At 39.0% G+C, this 16,906-nt stretch overlaps 1 protein-coding gene and 1 pseudogene across 2 annotated transcripts in view; one reads left to right on the top strand and one right to left on the bottom strand.

Annotated features, from left to right (window-relative positions):
* Positions 1–16,906, bottom strand: part of DNAH11 (dynein axonemal heavy chain 11) — a gene marked incomplete at its 5' end in the record, with an annotated part of 290,362 nt that overhangs the window by 49,043 nt on the left and 224,413 nt on the right. The window contains one exon of the mRNA XM_084230443.1: positions 179–383. Coding sequence (XP_084086569.1) covers positions 179–383 — 205 coding nt within the window. The remainder of the gene's footprint in view (positions 1–178; positions 384–16,906) is intronic.
* LOC311168238 (midkine-like) lies at positions 1,980–2,478 on the top strand (annotated as a pseudogene). The gene has a single exon. The product of its transcript is annotated as a midkine-like (transcript).

Here is a 16,906-nt window from a genome sequence, read left to right as displayed (position 1 = left end):
CCCTTGAATTAACTTATATGTATAAAAACACGTGTTAATTATTCACAAATATCCTAATTTTTCTCTAGTTGCAAGATTCTGAAGGGCAGGAATCCTATCTTATACTCTGGTGTCTGACACTTTAATTTGTGCAAAGCAAGCACTGACTAAACTTTGGGGGAGGATTTAATAACCTTACCTTAAGTTTCTCCAAATCTGGCCTTTCAATACTGACAACTTCTGCCAGGAGCTGGGCTTCTAGGCCATCTTCTGTAACTGTGAAATTGAGGAGGGTTGTCTGAGCTTGCAATTCTGGCTTATAGTGAGGATTTGCCAATTTTGTGTGAAGGATAAGGCGAAAGTTCTTATTAAATTCACATTCTTTATTTCCAATCTTGACATACCTAACAGAAGCAAAAGCACAGATTCTCATCAGCCATAACTGTAATCAAGTTATCATTCCATTTTTATATTCTGTACTGTAATACCAGGTGATTCAGGACTTTTCAGCTACTCTGTGTTTCTAATGTATAGGAGGGATCAGAATTATCCATTAAACCTCTACCTGATAAAGATTCCTCATTTGTAAAATGATAAATGTACTTTCATAGTACTTTTATAATACTTCTACCACAATTAAATATGATAAATTGTATAAGCAATCTATAACAAGTTAGTTTTCTTTTAATTATAACTTCTTGTGATTAACCTTATATTAAATATTGCTATTCTTTAAGGATGAATATGTGTTCATATACATACACACATATAGATCTGTGAATACATGCATGCATATTAAGTATATTTAATTAAAATGTACATACACATATCTAAAAGACAGCAAGCATCACTGAACACCTACACCATGCTGGGCCATCAGTCTTTTTTTTTTTTAAAGATTTGTTTGTTTGTTTGTTTGTTTGTTTATTTATTCAAGCACTGGGTACAGTCAGAAGCACCGGAGGGTGAGAGAATTCACCAGAGCCAGAGAAGGCAGAGAAGGGGAGCAGAGCAGGCAGAAGGACTGAAGCACACTGCTGAGGGGAGCAGCGGGCGGCAGGGGAGGTCTGCGCTCCATGTGGGACCCTCCTCTGGTGGCCGGGGAGCAGCGGGGGATCGAACCGGCCTGAAGAGGCCTCAGGCAGCTTCTCAACCCAGCGCTCAACCGCTGCACCACCGCGGAGTGGGCCATCAGTCTTGAAGGCACAGACATGCGACCACTAACAAGACATGCATGGTCTCAGCTCTCACAAACATTATTTTGTTTTTTTAATTACTTTTTTTATTTTCTTACATCTTTGTTCACTTTTGTACAATATTTGATTTCTCCCCTCAGGTATAGACCCCAAAATTCTCCCACTACCACAGTACCTGGGATTCATCACCATAGTCCCCTGTGTTCTCCCCTCCCCCTTTCCTGCTGTGCGCCTCAGATCTATGGGTTGCCTGTAAGTTTTATCTTTTTCCTGATCCCCTGTTCGGTTTCCCTAGATTCCCCCTTTAAGTGTCTGCTCTCACAAACATTATTATTTATGCTCTCATAATGGGCATGAGGAGCAAAACATTTTATATACTGATTCATTCATTCTCTTATTCAGTCAGCAGTAAATATGAATTCAGAGCTTACAATGTGATGTACAAATAAAGGTAAAAGATGTGCCCAACTAAAAGATTGCCAGAGGATCTAATGAGACATTTCTTCAAAAAAGAAATGCAAAAGGCCAAAAGCACCTACGAAGATGCTCAACATATAAGTCACTAGGAAAACAGCCGTGGGGCTGCTGTCTGTGGGCGGAGACGACAGGGGTGGGGGTCTGGTCCTGGCCCAGGCATCCCCGCAGTGACGCCTGGGGGCGCCTGGGCCCGTGGGCAGGGGACGACCCCTGGAGGCGTGCAGCCGCCACCTTAGCGGCTGACCCTTTGAGCCCGGAAAATAGGGGGGGCGGGCGGCCGTGCACTCGCGGCCCTTGGTGGGAAGGGGCCGGGCGCTCTCCCCCAGGATGCAGCATCGAGGCGCCATCCTCCTCGCCCTCGCCCTGCTGGCGCTCATCTCTGCTGTGGCCAAAAAGAAAGACAAAGTGAAGAAGGGCGGCCCGGGGCCGAGTGTGTGGAGTGGACCTGGGGACCCTGCACCCCCAGCAGCAAGGACTGCGGCGTGGGTTTCCGCGAGGGTACCTGGGGGGCCCAGACTCAGCGCATCCGATGCCCTGCAACTGGAAGGAGTTTGGAGCCGACTGCAAGTACAAGTTTGAGAGCTGGGGAGCGCGTGATGGGGGCACAGGCACCAAAGCGCGCCAAGGCACCCTGAAGAAGGCGCGGTACAATGTCCAGTGCCAGAAGACCATCCGTGTGACCAAGCCCTGCACCCCCAAAACCAAAGCCAAGGCCAAAGCCAAGAAAGGGAGGGGAAGGACTAGCTCCAGCTGGACGCCTGGAGCCCCGGCCCACCCACCCCTGGCCCAGGGAAAGCCCACCAGTGCCTTTTGTCTGCTCATGTAGTTTTATCAATCATGCCCTGCTGCTTCCCTCTCACTCCCTGCCCCAGTGCCCAGAGTGGGGAGGGACAAGGGATTCTGGGAAGCTTGGGCCTCCCCTCAAAGGGATTTGATTCCCCGGACCCCCTTTTGCTCATCCCCACAATGATGCCATTACTAAGGAACAAATAAACCAAACTGCGTTTCTTTTTTCCCAATAAAAGCTTTTCTTTTAATATAAAAAAAAGTCACTAGAAAAACACCAATCAAAGCAAGTGAGGTGCCACTTCATACCTACTAGATGGTTATTACAGCAAAAACAGAGACAATAACAAGCGTTGTTGACAAGGATACAGAGAAATGAGAATCCTCACGCACTACTGGTGGAAATGTAAAATGGTGCAACCAGTTTGGAAAACAATCAGTAATTCCTCACAACGTTAATCACAGAGTTATCATTTAACCCAACACATATATATGCAAGTTATATATTAATTATATGATATACAAATTAAAACATGTCCACATAGAATTCTTATTTTTAAAAAAATTTGAAGGTTTATTTTTATGTATTTATGCAAACAAGAACTGGAATGTAGGCCAGAGGGGCAGGGGGTAAGAGGATTCACCAAAGACAGAATGGGGAATAGAACAGGCAGATCTACTGGAATATACTGCTGAGGGGAACAGAGGGCAAGACAGGAGAGATCTGTTGAGCCATATGTGCGTAGCTCCCTGGCCGGGGATCAAACTCAGGCCATCAAGGTATTAGCACTGAGACTTAACCCCTACACCACCAGGGAGGCCCTCCACATAGAATTTTTTTTTTTTTAAGATTTATATATTTATTTATACAAACACTGGGTACAGTCAGAAACACGGGAGCGTGAGAGAATTCACCAGAGCCAGAGCAGGGAACAGAACAGGCAGACTGACGAAATACACTGCTGAGGGGAGCAGGGGGCGCGGCAGGAGAGGTCTGCATGCCATATGGGACCCTCGCCATTGGCGGGGATTGAACTGGTGCTGCAGAGGCTGTGGGTAGCTTCGCAGCCCAGCGCTCAACCACTGCGCCACCAAGGGAGGCCCCACATGGAATTTTTATACAAATGTTCACAACAGCATCTGTCATAAGAGCCAAAAATAATCCAAATATCTGTAAACTTACAAAGTTAATCAAAAGATGGGATACCTAAACAAAGGATTATTATTCAGCTATAAAAAGCAAAGTGGTACTGATAAAGGCTTCAACATGGATGAACCTTGTAAACACATGCCACGTGAAGCAGTCAGAAAAACACCACATATTGCATGCATGGTTCTATTCACAGGAAACATTCAGAATAGTCAAATCAATAAAAAGTAGATTAGCCTAGGAGTTTCAATTCTAAAACTTTTTGTGGTAATGGCTGCCCATTGCTCTGAATATACTGAAAGCCATTGAACTATTCACTTTATTTTTTTTTAAATTTTTTTAATAGAGGCATGTTTTATTTATTTATTTGTTTGTTTTGTTTATACATACACTGGGGTACAGTCAGAAGCGTGGGAGGGTGAGAGAATTCACCAGAGCCAGAGCAGGGAGCAGAGCAGGCAGAAGGACCGAAGTACACTGCTGAGGGGAGCAGCGGGTGGCAGGAGAGGTCTGGGCCATGTGGGACCCTCCTCCGGTGGCCGGGGAGCAGCAGGGGATTGAACCGGCGCCCCATAGGCCGCGGGCAGCTTCGCAACCCAGCGCTCAACCGCTGCGCCACCGGGGAGGCCCGAACTATTCACTTTAAATGATTAAATTGCAAGGTGTGTGAATTATACCTCAATAAAGAGTTAGCCCAAAAAGAGAGAAAAGAACTATGGATCAGAGGTCAAATCACTAACATTTGGGCTTATAACAGTCTATAAGGTAAGTAATCATGCTAACCACAGTTTCTCAGGGTTCATGCTTGACTTTTAGGCATAATGACATGCCTTTTGGGATATTTGATAAAGGACACCTTTCTTAGTTAACCTGCTTCTTTTTGATTGATGACATATATGTATTCAACTATATCTACATTAGGAGCGTTACTGAAATTTTTTCCCATGAGTTTTCCATTTCAAGGGCTTCCAAAATTGATCTCACAAGTAGTTTGGGGAAATCTTTGTTGACTCAGACTCCAAGATTGGCTTCTAAAGGCAATTTCAAGAATGAAAGTCTTATGTAATTACTGCCTGGGGTTCTCACTCATATGAGATACCCAAGTTTATACTCACTTCTTGACAATAATATAACCTATACTTTAACTAAACCTCTGTGCATGTCTTGCAATTTTCTGTTTACTGCTACATCTTGGTTTGAATTCCTTCCTTCCTTATGCAAAGAAATGCCAGGTCAGTCACAACTTTCTGTGGGTTCAGGTTGAATTTTCTTTTCCCCATTTGGTTATGAATTTTCACCAGATTTGAATTTATATTTTATAAACTTCTGTTTTAACCACTAACCTATGTTCCCAGATAAAAACAGAATCTAAACATTTTTATGCTTTAGGAATGTAAATTTAAATGACGAGCATTAAATGAACCAAGGCTAGAATTTCCATTATTGTCTAATGGGACAGCTAACTGTCCCATTGACAGGATTAGGAGCTAAAAAGTACAATTGTGGTTTTGTGTGTGGGATGTGTAGTGTGTGGTGTATGTGTGGCCCTGAGAATCGCAACAAACTTCCAGCAAGATGATTAACATGTTTTTAAAGCTGTAGGTGGGCAGGTGTTAGGAAGGAATCGTCTATAACAGAGGTGGAAGAACTTTTCTGTAAAGGGCCAGAGAGTAAATATCTTACATTTTGAAGGACCACTTATGCCTCTTCCATAGATAGCTGACCCTTGAACTGTGTGGGTCCACTTATATGAGGAATTTTTTCATATCATGAGTTCCTCATTCACGAATTCAATCAACTACAGCTGTCAGTTGGTTGAACCCGAAGATGAAGAACCCACAGATATGGGGTGCTAATACAAGGGGATTATGCATCAAAATATTTTGGCATGGGACTGTCCCAAAAGCAGCTGTGCTGGGATATCAAGGGATAATTGTAGTTAAAGTTTTGAGACGTTAAAAATTATATGTAAATTTTTGACCTTGTGTTGGGTCAACCCCTAAACCTCTGAGTAGTTCAAGTGTTGACTGTATTCTTCATGACTGTTGACAACCCTAATAGAGCATAGTGGATGAGTATTGGGGTGCTGGTGGTGGGCATGGTGTGAAAATACACATTTGTAGAGGTTTAAGCCTACAGCCCCTAGAGCAGATACAATGAAGTAGAAGATGTTACCTCAATAAATATAATTTGAAAAGTAGAAAAATAAAACCATTCTTAGTTCATGAGCTACATCAAGATAGGTTGTTTGTCTAAAGGCCTAAAGCAGCGCTAGAAACCATGTCAGTTAGTGGTATGAGTGTAATCTCCTCTCACAGCAACAGTAGCTAATTCGACTGAACTTCCAACACCTAGTTACAATTTTATCAGTCAGTCACTGTATGCATTGTTCTGCACTGTGACTCTCAAGAAAAAACACGAGATTGCAACACTGAGCATGAGGTTCTGACAATTTTGCTTCTTTGCAAATGACAAAAGCTTTTAACTAATATATACTTATTTAACCCAATATCTGCATTAAAGCAACCTCCCTGAGGAGACTCTGGGAGCTCCACATCTTCCCTGCACACCTACATATACCCCGAGGCATTATCATGCCCTGGTTTGAAAAGGAGAAACCCTCCTACCTGGGTGACAAGTCTGAGATTTCTCTGTGAATAGAGAGTTAATCAAGGGAAAAGAGAAGGATGTCTGCCTATAAAACTGCATTTTAAATTTTGCTCTGAAGCATTGTTTTATAGGTTTAGATTTCTTAGGGATAGTAAATTATCCTCAATTGGAGTGTTTATGATCTATGAAAGGCAAAAACTGCATAATGACTCAGCGGGTTTTATCATTGCTGCTAGGTTAACTTTTGGTTAATCTCCTATCTGGGGCAATTAAACAGGCTGCTACTGCTGCTCTCTCCTGATTTGAAGGAGCCAAACATCAAAGGAGTTAAGCAGAGGGGTGGGGAAAGCAATCACTTTGTTGTTTCTGTGAAAGACATGCATCTAGCTAGCAGTTGTGACTTACACAACACAGAAGGAAGCTACAAGCTTCTGAACTAGGAGCAATAGGAGCAATAGGTTTGAGGAGCAACATAAAAGAATTGCAGCTACTTTCTTAAAGCAGCTCTTCAAGCATTTTCCCACGTCATGCCTCCCAGGAAAAGGACAGCCCTGATCCCTGACACACTACACTGCAGAGAGAAACACGCAGGGCAGGAATTTCTGAATCTGGCTGGGGTGGGGGGGGGTAGGGGGGTGGGAAGGGTGGCGGGGGCGGGGTGGGAAGGGGGTGTAGGGGCTTGCTTACAGAGGGATTTTATTACTTCCTTCCAGGAGTGAGTTCCTTTACATCCTCCTCACTGGCTAAGATTGTTGGTTTGAAGATGAGAGACTGATTATATGAATTCAGATCTGAAACAAAATTCTTCCCATTATAAATGCTTCCATTTAATTGGATAGTACACAGGGTGAGTCAAAAACATTGTTTCACCTAGCAGAGTTATAATTTTAGATAGGCAGGCAGGATGGGCCCCAGAGATCATTCCTATTTATGGACTCAAGAGTTTATGACTTGTCCAAGGTCATATAGCTTAGTGGCAGAGTTGGGACTAGAACCTGGGTCTCTTGACTCCTCCTATAAAGTTCATTTCATTGCACCACATTGCAGGTTAATTTGCTGTGCTTGACAGTGACAGCTTGTGACCCCAACTTCTGTCGACCTGTCTGACTGCCTATCACAAGAGGCTACTGACAGTATACGACTGACTCAGTAACAAACATGGCCACTAGAGAAAATATAAAGACACACATCAGAGAACAGGCCCTTCTGTCTTTGGTTGTAAATTCTGTTCCTTGTTTAGGAGAATAACATCATTATTGAGGAGTCCAGTTCCAAGCAAAAGCTGTAATTTTTGTTGCTATCTTCATAAAATGAATTTCTTAATTCACAAAATCTAAAAAGTCACTCAATTTATGTGAAAGTTGGTTTTCAGGAAAAAGAAAATATATTTGAAGTACGCCAAAATGCTCACTAATTAGCTGTCTTTATACAATCATCTACAAATTAACTATAAAGTCAGTTTCCCATATGTCAGGTTTGTATCAAAATCGGACACATTTGAAATTTCAAAAATCATTGGGTGTGTTAAACATTCATTCAAAAGGTGTCCTGGGATAAAATGATTCCTAATATCAAGTCACCGAAGGTCATTAATGTTATGCAGGATATACAAATTGCATTAAAAACACCTGGACATGAGTTCTGAGCTAATGTGCACAGCATTGGGGAGATATTTCTCCCATTATCAGATTCTCCAGAAAAACCAATGGGTTGAGAGAGGGAACATTACCTCAGTATTACCAAGATGAGAATGTAAAGTTGGAGATGAGAATTTGAAGTCGAAGACTGCAGTCTGGAGATACGGGTCTAGAAACTAAACTTTACTTTTGTTGGAGCTGCTCTTGAGATTTAATGTAGTGAGTGTTGAAAATGCCATTAGTCCTGGATCATAAAAACATAAATAAACTTCTCTAGCGATAAGATACTCTGAGCACCTGAATAAACACCATCATTTTTTATTGTCATCTAACACCAAACTTGGAAAAGTATATTCAATTTAAAAAAAGGAAACTGGCAGCCTGGAGTCTTTACTAAGACTGGCCACAGTAAGACCTTCATTTAAAAGACTTGCAAAATCTTTGCTGTCTGAAGAGATATTTCCTAAGCTAATGTTACATACCGAAGGTTCTTTAAGATGGACAATTCAGGGGGACAACAATTTCATTGAATATGAGGAATTCCACTCTCTAGACCACAACAGAGCCATTTTGTCTATGAAAAGAGATAGCAGGTGAATTCTGAGATAAGTAACGGATATAGTCCCACTAGTGGGGGGAGGGAAAATCCACACTTAGGAGAAGGGGAAAAAAAAAAAAAACTTTTCAATGGACATCTAAAAGCCTTACTGCATGTCCTGCTGTTTAAAATTAAAAGCTTCTAGATTAGACTTGTGAGCTCCAACAGCTCCAGACAGCAGCACAGCCTAAGGATGAGGTGTAGCCCCTGGCAGAGCGGAGGTGTTACTTAGCAACCTCGGCAGGAAGGTCTGTGTGAGCTGGTCAAACCCTGTTCCTGAAGAAAGGTTTTGGCTGAAAGCTGCACAGCTGGCAAAATATTCAAGGAAAGGAAGGAAAGTTCTGAATAGAAATGAGTTAATTGTCTTGCTGCTTTATACAGTTAATATAACCAACACGTCCTTCTAAGATAAAAGCAAACTTCAATTAGAATAATAAAAGAGAAGATTAATGTTGCAGGAGTCCAGGTACCAATGAATAGAAAAAGGCAGGCAGCAAAAAGAAAAGTCATAGCATATTACTTCCCTTTTGATACATATAAAACATGTATATTATATATACACATATTTCAATACAACCATATTTAGATATTGTCATATGCCATGAAAAATATATTCTGGTTCCATTGATATCTGCTTTCCTTTTTTAGAAAATAACATTTTTTGAAAAAAAACATAGAATGGTTTCTCATCTGTGGCCCTGTTTGGTATTTACTTTTATAAAAAGTCACCAAGTATCAGCAAGATGACTGTATATATATATAAATGCACTGTCTGTAGAAGCTGAATGAGACCTTGATTGTATTTAGGAACAGAAAGATTGCTGGTCTTTTCTGAATTTAAGATTCACTTTCAACTTAGAAATTTAGAAACTAGAAAGCTGAATTCTCTTGCAGTGGGCAAAATGTAATTTGAAAAAAAATCTTACCTATAAGACATAATGGGAGAACTTGCTAAATTCAAAGTTTATCTAAAAACAATAAGCTTCCAGCTTGTAGAGGCAGGAAGGGACAGGAGCAGGTTCTCTATGACCTGAGCAGAAGGGGTAAGGAGGGAGTCCTAGAGCCCTCAGTGGCTTTTTCAGGGATTTTATTGTTTACCAGGTATGAGGTAGGCAGGAGTGCTGGGGAGGGGCACCCAGCCCCCCTCAAGTCTTCAATCTTTCTGGGCTCTCTGGCATTCTCTCATGACCTTGTTCTCTCTCCTCTGCTTCTGCTGTTCCTTTTACTCTGCTCTGCTGTTGTGCTGGCGTCCCCGTGACGCCGCCCTGATAAGCCCTGTCTTAGCCCAGGTGAATCCACTTACATATATATGCCCACACCCTCCTCCAGGTGCCCGCCATCAGGCATGCATTCAGGACTGCAGATTCATCATCAGTCCTAATGGCAGGAGGGCAGAGAAGCCTGATATTTTTTTTTGCCTTACCCTACACAGCTCAAAAGAGCACATTTGATCATAGGTTAATGTTACACGTTGCTATCTCAAATCCACCCAAGATCTCATTCGAACAGATCTATAAACAACTATAATACAATCCTATGACATCAGTTCTAAATGCCACAACATAGTAGTATTTAATAAACTGGAAAACTGCTAGCCAAAACCAAATGCTCTTATTAATAATATCAGCACAACTTTCAGAAAACCACACCAAAATAGTATCTTCCTTATCTTGTATTACTTCTGTAAAAATAGAATTTATAGGGCCTCCCCGGTGGTGCAGCGGTTGAGCGCCGGGTTGCGAAGCTGCCCGCAGCCTCTGCAGTGTCGGTTCGATCCCCGGCTGCTCCCCGGCCACCAGAGGAGGGTCCCACATGGCGCGCAGACCTCTCCTGCCGCCCGCTGCTCCCCTCAGCAGTGTGCTTCGGTCCTTCTGCCTGCTCTGCTCCCCGCTCTGGCTCTGGTGAATTCTCTCACCCTCCCGCGCTTCTGACTGTACCCAGTGCTTGTATAAATAAAAATAAATAAATCTTTAAAAAAAAATAGAATTTATATCATAAAGCTAATGTTTCCATTAGTTTCTAGATTCTCTCTAGGGAATTCTATTGTTAGAAGAATAGTTACATGAACAATAAACATGAAATAAAAAGTCTTCAAAATATTTATATACTCAGAAACAGACTGAAAAATAATCTTGCAGTAAGGTTACTTCAGCTAAGATTAAACTTCAAAAATTACTTTAATAATACTGGGGGAAATTTGAAAGATTAAAGAGAGAGAATTTTATGAAGATGCTTCACAGATCAGCAACTTCTCTAATATGTAAGCCAGTAAATTTGCTTTGCAAAAAAAAGTACATGTCGATAAATCTTCCCAGAAATGTTTTCTGTCGATTGATACCGTAAGATATATTTTACTCAAAATTAGGATTGTCTGGAGTTTGGTGGATTTAATTATTTGTAATTACCCAGCTGTTGTCAGCCTGTGGCCATTTTATGACAGTGGTATCTACTATGTGGGTCAGGTTCAACTGTATATCTTCTCAAACACAGATTTAATGTGCTATTGACGAAACCATTACTAGAACCAAATTAAAGTCTGGGCTGATGTATTGGTCCACAGGGAGCTGTCAGACATGAAAGGAGTAATTAGTATTCATTACTTCATACTCCACAACATTCCAATTATTAATGAACTTCAACTTTTGGACGATGCTGTATCTATCACAAGCATCTTCTCAGACACTCATTATTAGGAAGAATAAACTAATATTGGTTTTAAAAAAGGCCCCAGAACAAACATTGGTAAAATAAATAAAAACACTATTAATAGCCACCAACTTTCTGAGGGAACGTACATATTCAGGTGTATGTAAGTGTTATTCTACCAACACTGAAGATCACGATAGCGTATATTTGCAACCCCCACAGGTAATCAGAGAGAGTATCATGGAAATGTAAAGACAGAAGGGGATAAAAAAAATCATGTAAAATGTTCATTGTTGTAGATCAAAACAGGAGACCTATTAGGTGATTAACAAACATGTGGATTACTTTGCTATGTGATCACAATGAATTTAAAATCTTTCTGTTCGTGTTATAACACTACAAATGGGTAACCCTTTGTTACAACAAAGCCATGTCAACATTTTCTTTTCCATTGCTTTCTTTCAGTTTTTGTTTCCTGCAATGAAAAAGATAATTCCTATTTCTACTAATCTATATTTTTTCCATATCCCCTTTCAGTTTGTGTTGGTATGAATATTTTTAAGTTTTTCTCTTTTTAAAAAAGAGGTACATGAAGGAACAAGAAAGTGTTTGCTTTATTTAAACAAACTTCTTGTCAGGTAAAAGAAAAAGTGCCATCATTAAAATATCAAATTTTATTCCAACATACCTTTAAAGCTTTCATAAATAAAACCACACCCAAAGTTTAGTGTCTCCTCAATGTTTTCCACTCTAAAATAGGAGGTGAGAATAGTCTTAATAGGAAGAGGTGGCTCATCTTCTGTATCATAAAAAACAGCTAAAAGTAAAGTACCTAGTTCAGTTTTCTGAAAAACTTCACAACTTTGATTCATTATGGTTAGCAAGTAAATTTGCAGAAGAACTCTGGAAAACAATTTGGCACATGCTCTATAACCCAAGTGTTCTATTCCAAAAAATAAACTCTGAAGGGCCTCTTGCTGTGTGCACCTGTAGATGTGCATGTGAATGCTCAGTACATTGATATTCATAGCAGCATGGCTTGTAATAGCAAAAATTCTGAAAATAACCAAAATGTCCCTCAATAAGGACTTGAAATAGAGGAACTGCCATGCCACAGAATATTATAATTATGAAGATCAAAGAATGAGAGCTAAAAACAAGAATATGGGTAAGTCTTAGATACAAAATTGAGTTAAAAAAATCAAGTAACTTTAAATTATATACACTGTGATGGCCTTTTAATTAAGCCCCAAATCAGACATAACAAAGTATTTTGTTTAAAAAAACACATTATGTGATAAAACTGTTTTCAAAAAATAATGAAGTAGTAACAAAATTCAGGGAATTGATCACCTTGGGAAATAAGAGGAGCATTGGTATTCTTTCAGAAATGATAGATAAATTGATATATAGGTAGATATAAATCTAATTCATTATTATGCTTTATAGCTTATATATATAATGTATTTCACATGTATCAGTAGTAAAATTTTAATAACCAAAACCCTCTATTCCTCCTAGAAGGCAATTTAATATATCACAAGATATGACTGATTTCTTTCCTTCCCAGCCCCTTTTCATCAATACCCTTTCTGGCTCCACTTGTGGTTTATTGCAACTTCCCATATCTAAAAGACAACATCTTACTTCAAGAACTCTGGCTTAGCATCTGCTTCATGTTCCAACCAACTATATACCACCACATACCACTGCCTAATGATTCAAAAGAAATAATATTTAATGAGTACTTGTATGTCCTATATTCCTTATTTGTAGTTTATTCTACTCCAGGTAAGAAAACATTAACATTGAAAAACCAGCTAACCAATTTAACCCAATTTAACCAGCTAACCAAGTTACCCATCTAGAGGGCAGCATATGCTAAAATTCAAATCAAGGTTCATCTTACTTCCACCCAATGCTAGTTTCTAACAACACACTTAATGCATAAGCTCCACCTCATAAAATGTTTCTTGGAAATACACAGGGAACTAATTCAAGACAGTGGCTTGACCTTTGTATTTACTTTCCTTGCCAAACCCAATGGAAAAGAAGAAAAAGTTACATGTTCCAAGAAATAATGATTCAAAGTCAGGCTGGAAAACAAGAAAGAGTACAATGATGGATATAAAAATATTGAGGAATTTATGGAAGGCTAAGAAACACATCCTTATGACAATGAAGAAAATATAAAATTAAGTAGCAATGAAATAAAAAAAATCTAGTATTTGATGTTTTTATTGGCACTTGTTTATGGTAACTTGTTTCCTTGTATGTTCTGTGATTTTGTTGCCTGTGGACACATGTACCTTGGAATTATATTCTTCACAATCATCTCAAGTATAGATTATTACAAACAGACCCTCTAAATTATGGATTATTACAAGCAGATATTTTTCCTGCTAAGTACACTGGGGTATGGTCAAGTCGAGACACAAGGAAGTTAAGTTATTGATTTGAGGTTTTTAGAGAATACAATAATAAAATTGTGTTTTAAATTCCTAAGAGAGATGTTTTCTGATTAGGAATTCTGATGGGATATTATTCTATCAATTCCCAGTGTCGAAGTAAAGAAAGGAAAGTTTCTTTTCTGCAGTGATAGCTTTTGTTTGATTTTTATCAAATTTATTCTAAAGCAGAAAATGTGGTCCCCTGTGACTCTAGCATTATACAGGAATCTCTCAGCAGACTTCACACTCTGAATAGGTCCAAGGCTTGATCCAATCCCTGTATATCCATTGAAACAGAAATCAAAGGCCATCAGATTTTCATAGGAAAAATACCAGCTTTGGTGTTCTTTGTTTTTCAGATTCTATTTTGTGTTATTGTTGTTAAAAAACGATACATGTCTAAAGGTGTTCTTAATATTTCAACTAATATACTTAGTTGTTTCTTAGTAGACACCTGTCTAATTTGTCCTAGTGCCTAGTGTATGATTTCTAGCCAAAGAGAACTTTTAATCTAATAATGATATATGAGTTTAAAAAAAATTAAGTGTATTTTAAGGAGACATATATAGGTAAAATGAGGCAGTGACACCATACAGCTCTTACTCAAAAGGCTCCAAATAGCCCAAACAATACTGACAAAAAAGGGTAAAAGTGGTGGTATCACACTCCCAGACTCTCAAATCACACTACAAAGCTATAGTAAAGAAAGCAAACTGAACAAAAAAAGATATGCAGGCCAGTAAAATTGAAAAGAAAGCCCAGAAACAAACCCACACATCTATCAAGAGTTAGTTTATGGCAAAGGAGCCAACAGAATACATTGGAGAGGGGAGAATCTCTTCCAAAAATACTTTTGGGGAAACTCGACAGCCACATGCAAAAGAATGAAACCAGATCACCACTCTACACATCACACAAAAATTAACTAAAAATGGATTAAAGACATGAAGGTAAGAGTGTGAATGATAAAATACAATGAAAAAAATAGGCAAAGCTCTCCATGATACTGACTTCAGTGATGTCTTTATAGACTTATCTCCAATAGCAAGAGAAACAAAAATATAAACAAATGGGACATCAAACTAAAAAGCTTCTGCACAGTGAAAGAAACCATCACTAAAACAAAGACACCCGACTGAATGGTAGAAAATATTTGCACATCATACATCTGACAAGAAGCTAATGTGCAAGATACGTAAAGAACTTATAATTCAACAAAAAGAAAACAACCCAAGCACTAAATGGACATAGTAGCTAAACACACACTTCTCTAAAGAAGACATACAGATGGCCAACAGTCATGTGAAAAAATTCTCATCATCACTATCATCAGGGAAATGCTAACCAAAATCACAATGGGATACCATCTTACATTTGTAAAAATGGCCCATATCAAAAAGACCAGAAACCACAGGTGATGGTAAGGATGTGGAGAAAAAGGCCCCTGTAGAATACAGTAAAGAAGTTTCTACATATATAATAAAAAATATATCCACCATATGATCCATTATCTACCTGGTATCTACTCCCAGGTATCTACCTAAAGAATGCAAAACATGAATTTGAAGGGATAATATGCATTCCTAAGTTCATTGCAGCACTGCTCACAATAGCCAAGTTATAAAAATAATCCAAGTAGCCAAAGACAGATGAGTGATTAAAGAAACATGACATATACACACAATGGAATACTATTCAGCTGAAAAAAGGGAAAAATGAACGTGTTCCATTTGTGACAATATGGATGGAGCTGGAGGGGATAATGTTAAGTGAAGTAAGTCAGAAGGAGAGAGCCAAATACTGGATGGTTTCACTTACACATGGAAAGTAGAGAAACAAAACAAAGGGTCAGATACAACCAAAGCAAAAACAAACCTTGAAATCTGATTGTGGAACTGAGGCTACAAGAAGGGGATTGGGAAAATAAAGTGTGGAGGTGGCTCAGTGGACCATGGTGGAAGACTATGGCTGCCTGGCTGGTGGGTGTGGTGTGGTGACATGCATCTGGGAAAGCATGATTCCCTGCATATGAATCAACACTGTTGTAAACAAGTGTTACCTCAAAAAAGAATTTTTTTAATGCTGAAATTATATGAATTATTATTCTAAGTATACTAATTGGGACTAGATTGTTCTGGCCTGATAATTTGTGATATAGACTTGGTGTTCCATGCAAAATAATTTTTTTCTAAAATAAAAGTCTTCCAGGATTCTCACTGATACTTAGCTATATCCTTACTAAGAAAAAATTATGACTCAAATTTATCAATCTTTGTAACTTTCAGAAAATCCAAAATATACATACACATGTATTTATACATTATGTATTTATATGCTATACATTCATATATAACGGAGTGTCACCGAATTTCTTAGACCTAAATTATATTATTCAAAGTCCAAGTTAAAGCTAGAGAGTATGTATTTCCCTGACAAGAAATTTTAGGTCTTCATAATAGAGTCAGAACCTTAATAACAAGGATTTCACTTTAGTGACATTCAAGATTTTACACTATATTTTTAACGCATCAGACACAGCTACAATTATATTTATGTTAGAGTTGCAGTTTGTCAAGTGGCTTATTAGATTGTTCTAAATGCATGTCTGGGCAAATTTTGGTTTATTAAACAATTATAACTTGTCAGTCACTGTAAATGCGTTTACTTGGTGAGTTGTAGGATAAATACTATACTAATCAGTTAGAGACTATTTGAAAAATAGAAGTTAGTTTTTCTACCTAAAATTGACAGGAACAATCTAGTGATAAAGAAGGAGACAGATACTTTTGAGGCAGAGAGTGGGTGTCAAAGGAGAAAGGGGTTGGGAAAATTCTAAAATTATATGTCTGTGAAGCACAAGCAACAAAGAGAGAAAGAAATCCAGTGAAATATGTCTAGTGAATGTTGGTTTCTTGAGTGAAGCATAGAGTGGCTTTGGAACACCACAGTCTCCCCTAAGCCCACACAGGCATGGTTAGAAACACAATTGCTGCATCTGATCTTTTATACACACATAGAAAGCAAGATGATGGCTCCTTGGAATTGGCATCCCTGCCCCTGGGACAATGTCCTGGACAGTATGGTGTTCCAAGGGGAATGGCAGTCATCTGCAACACCATACAGAACTCGCTAGGGGTACTTCCCAGTTGCTGCAAGTCTGCTGCTGCTGGTAGGGAGAATGATTTAGAGTGCAGTAATAAACGTTTAAAAATTTATATGTATATATACACATACACATGCATAGTTGTATGTATGTATGTATGTATGTATTTATTTTTAAATAATTTTTTAAAGATTTATTTATTTATTTATTTATACATGCACTGGGTACAGTCAGAAGCGCGGGAGGGTGAGAGAATTCACCAGAGCTGGAGCGG

Source organism: Talpa europaea, assembly GCF_964194135.1.
Source record: "Talpa europaea genome assembly, chromosome: 3".
Classification (NCBI taxonomy): domain Eukaryota; kingdom Metazoa; phylum Chordata; class Mammalia; order Eulipotyphla; family Talpidae; genus Talpa; species Talpa europaea.
Note: the sequence above shows the minus strand (reverse complement) of the source record. Positions and strands in the feature narration are given on the sequence as shown.